This window comes from Lactuca serriola, chromosome 7, assembly GCF_051521515.1.
Source record: "Lactuca serriola cultivar US96UC23 chromosome 7, Lser_US96UC23_V15, whole genome shotgun sequence".
Classification (NCBI taxonomy): Eukaryota; Viridiplantae; Streptophyta; class Magnoliopsida; order Asterales; family Asteraceae; genus Lactuca; species Lactuca serriola.
In genome coordinates, this window is record NC_136414.1 from 5,378,042 (window position 1) to 5,382,500 (window position 4,459).

At 29.3% G+C, this 4,459-nt stretch overlaps 1 protein-coding gene across 1 annotated transcript; it reads left to right on the forward strand.

The window, feature by feature from the left end:
* The first annotated feature begins 268 nt into the window (after nucleotides 1-268).
* On the forward strand, nucleotides 269-3,169 carry LOC145062351 (ATG8-interacting protein 2-like). Its single transcript, XM_079009967.1, has 3 exons — nucleotides 269-411; nucleotides 1,250-2,002; nucleotides 2,778-3,169. The coding sequence occupies exons 2-3, from the start codon at nucleotides 1,250-1,252 to the stop codon at nucleotides 2,868-2,870; spliced, it is 846 nt and encodes a 281-aa protein (XP_078866093.1). The 5' UTR covers nucleotides 269-411; the 3' UTR covers nucleotides 2,871-3,169.
* The last annotated feature ends 1,290 nt before the right edge of the window (nucleotides 3,170-4,459 follow it).

Below are 4,459 nucleotides of genomic sequence, written 5' to 3' on the forward strand. Positions count from 1 at the left end.
AAATTTGTTAATCTTTTTGCCAACAGGCAATCTTTATAGTGTCATAAATCCGTTTGGCAAGAGGATTATCAAGTTCTTAGTTTGTTTTCGATCTAAATTTGTGCCCCAAACATGAAGCATCTCTTCAAAAGACCAAAAAGTCAAAAAGTAACGCGCCAATACAGCTACCGCATATACTTTCCCTCCTTGCGCAAACAACAGTTACATACTTTACCTGCTATATCCGGTTAATCCACCAATAATCATTTATCATTACCGGTTGTACCCAGTTTCCCTTTATCCCCGTACTTCTTCTAGTACTACATATACACACCTCCGATCATCCCCAAAAACACTCCACTAACCGCACCCTGATACAGCAGTTTGTACATCTCCGTCTCCGGCGTCTCTACCTAAAACCTTATCCTTACTGTAAGTGAATCGCTTATACGATGATCTTGATTGGTGATTTAGTTAAAAACGCACCTTCTTACTTCTAAGCGATTGATGATATTGTTTAAAATTTTAATTTCCCTAAGTTATATTCTTAACCGTGTTGTTTTAAGCATGTCTGATTAGTTATTGCCGATGTCTAGATCCATTTTGTAATTTCTTTTGTAGAGTATTGAATTTTGGGAAACATAACGTGTTGCTACACGATACTTCATACATCAACGTAGCTGTAAGTAAATTGATTATACGGTGGTCTTTGATGATGATTTAGTTAACAACGCAACTTCTGATTCACCGGCGATTCTATCTGAATTTTGAATCGTATCTTTTTAAGCATGTATGATTAGTTTTTGCTGATATATGTTATCTCGATCTATAGTTCTTATTTCTTCATAATATTCTGAATTATTGCGAGGAAAGGATTGCGTGTGATCTTATTGTTCCTTATTATTCGTTTCAAATATTTAATTCCAGTGGACTACCAAACTTTGAAGAAAAAGTTGTTTGCTAGTATTTGTTTTGTGTTTTTGCTAACCAAGGGGCGACTTTTTGCTAAGCAAATCCACTGTTTAGATTCCTGCCTTTACGTGGCATGACCACAACGAGAGGTTATACCAATAGCCAATAGTGATTTATATATGTTCTTACTTTCGTCATTTGTAGGGCTTATCTTTGACTCTTCTAATCCTATCTTGAGCACGCAAAATAATTACTATTATAGAAGCATATTAGTTTAATCTTACCTTCTTATCCCTACAATTTTACAAATTCCTACACTAATGCGAAATGATGCATGCACAAATTCATGAAAACACAGATGGCAGATAAAGAGGAAGGACATGCAACTGCCCCCAAAGGAGCCGATTGGGAAGTAGTATCACTCACTGCATCAGCATACGCTGCTGCCCCTGGTGGGAATATCCCAGAGCTTAAACATGAAGAAAAGGGTGAAGTAGTTGACAAAGATAAAGTCGAAACTTCCAACGCATTGTTCATGTCTACTCATTTTGTTTTGCCACCTAAACAAGACACAGAGATCTTTGATCAGCTTGATGATTCTGAATCCGTGAAAGAAAAAGAAATTTATGATCTTAAGAAGCTAACCGAGTTACATGATTATAACAAAATTCCCTTTTCTAATGATCAGAAATTAGCCCTCGGCGACACAGACTTCACAGAGAACACTACATTTTCCAGTCTAAATATGGGAGCAAAAGAGCAGAGTATTTACACTTCTCCTGCACTTGATTCATTACACAGTGAAGCAACTATGGGTCTGAAAAACATAGATGATGAAATGAGAGAATTAGATGAGTCTGTATACTCTTCTGAGGAACCCAAAGAAAACAACAACCACCATGAACATGATGGATCTGGATGTGGTGTGCCTTATGGAGTTTGGTTGAAGAAACAAGCTGTATCTTTGTATGCACATACAAAAGAGACGAGTACATTTTGGTCTATTTTTGCTGCGGCTGCAGTGATGGGTATTGTGATTATTAGCCAACAGTGGCAGCATGAAAGATGGCAAGTTTTGCGCCATGAATTGAAATTTCGGATCCATGATGAGGTACGCCTAACTCCTGCTTACATTACATTTCTCCATAAATGGTTTTCATGGAACAGACTTTTTTTTTTTTTTTTTTTTTTTTTGCAAATTGACATTTTTACCACAAATCACATCAATATTTCGCGAAATTTGAGGTTATTACGTGATAAATGTTCAAAAAGATAACTATTTTATTATAATCACAAAATGACATAATTCGAAGTGTGTTATTAAGAAAAGGACCATATTTTTAATATTTATCACCAATTAACCATTTTGGTGAAATTATTTTTTTCTTGTGATATCTTTTTTTTTTTTTTTGGCAGAATGACAAATCATATATTGCAAAATGAAGATGTTATTTCCCAAAAGGAAAATATATAAATATTCTTTAAAGTTTTAGTTTTTGTATCTAGGAGCCTAGGACCTTTAATAAAGCAATTTTGCAAATTGCAAAATTCATTTTGTGAAATAAATGGTTATTTTATGATAAAATTGAAAGGACATATTTTCTTAATACCAACCTCTCATTTTTGGTACTTTTGTCATTAGCCCGAAAAAAACTTTATTTGTTTGACTTTTGAATGCAATATAAGTATTAAGCTAAAATAACCTCTTTGCCCTTAATATCATATCATCATTTACCTTAGTAAGTTTGTAGCTAATTGACATGTTTTGTCTCATTTGGGACAAAATGACTTGGGGATTTATAAAAACAATTTCAGCCAATTTTGTGTAAAGTTACAGTTTAAATACATGATCTTGAATAAGTTTTGGTGTCTGCTACTGTTGACAGAGGATGAGGATGATGACAGGTCTTAAAGACGCAATCATAGGTGGCAACCGGCGAGATTTTTTGGTCAATGGAAGCATCTCTCGAGATCGTTGAAGTTTAATGGAGATAATTTATTTTGATGATGATGATGATGAAAATGATGATACAAAAAACAGTGTGAAAAAATGTCAGTATTTAAGTCACAGTTATCACTTATTGAAGGTTATTTAACATTTTCATTATATGGGTCATATATATATATATATATATATATATATATATATATATAAGAAAAATATAACTATAAAAGTGAGATCTGTAAAATGGAAGATGGAGAGTAATTGTCAAACTAATGATGTCTTATTTTATGAAAAAAAAGGAGAAAAACCCGTATATTAAATCTGTGTTTATTCTGTTATGTTTTTTTTAGAGAAATTAAATATCTCTTACCTTTTATTCCTACAAATCCTCTTATCCATTTAAATAATGACATGTGTCATATTACTATCCTAAAATATCTTTAAATTTCATTAAATGAACATTAAATATTATATTTGTCACTATTTAATTTGGTATAATGATATATAGAAAGAATAGGTAGGAGGATATTTAATTTTTTTTTTTTATGCTTGTAATTAGTAAATATGTTTTTTTATGCTTCTAATTAGTAAATATGTTTTTTTGATGGATTGGTGTAATAAGTAAATATGTTACTTTTATAAGATATTGATTATCTTCATTAGATTTAAAAATTGACTGTCTAGGCTGTTAGAATAACTAAAAACTAGTTTTTTGCTCGAGTAATATTTTTGTTTGATAAGCTAGTTGTTAATGATAAAATAGTAACATTTGATAAAAACTAATTGAAAATTTAGATGACGAATGTAAAATACCATATAATGGTATATATAGAAAACATGTAGAAAAAGTATGTAAAAGTATATTTTGAAAAACTTTTGGAAAATGCCTTATGCATTTATCAATAATCTATATTAAATAGTTTTCTAAAATACTAGTTTATAACCAACTTTAGCGATTTCACAAAAATATTATATCAAATAATAACAAAATTTATTGTAAAAACGAATATTTTTGAGATATTTTTGCACCGATCATTTATTAATTCCAACATGATACCATTTTCTCTCATTAATATTCTTATTCTAATAAAAGAATAGTTTTAGTCACCTTTTGATATGTGTCATCCTATTAGGCCTCCTAATTAATGAATATTTTATTCTCATTTTGCCATGTGTCACCCTATTATGTCTATTAATTAATGCATACCACTTGTCAACCTATTAATTATCAATTTCAAATTTTAAATTTCTCACTCTAATTACATTAACTTAATAACATTAGAATAAAAATAAAAATAAATTTAATACAAATTATAAAGTGATATAGTTTCGCATATTTATTTAAATTAATGATTAAAATTTATATAATTAAAAAAAATCTCTTAATTAATAATTTATTTAAGATAACTTATTAATAATTTTGAGTTTTTACTATAAAATTTTGATTAATTTTGTAACCATGGTTTTCACGGGTTATAAACTAGTATATATATATATATATATATATATATATATATATATATATATATATATATATATATATATATATATATATATATATATATATATATATATATATATTAAAGATATGAAGCTTAGGAATAGTAAATTTGACATTTTTTT

Coding starts and splice junctions, on each gene's coding strand:
- LOC145062351 (XM_079009967.1), top strand. CDS start 1,250: ATGGCAGATAAAGAGGAAGGACATGCAACTGCCCCCAAAGGAGCCGAT. Junction 2,003..2,777: donor AATTTCGGATCCATGATGAG/GTACGCCTAACT, acceptor TACTGTTGACAG/AGGATGAGGATGATGACAGG.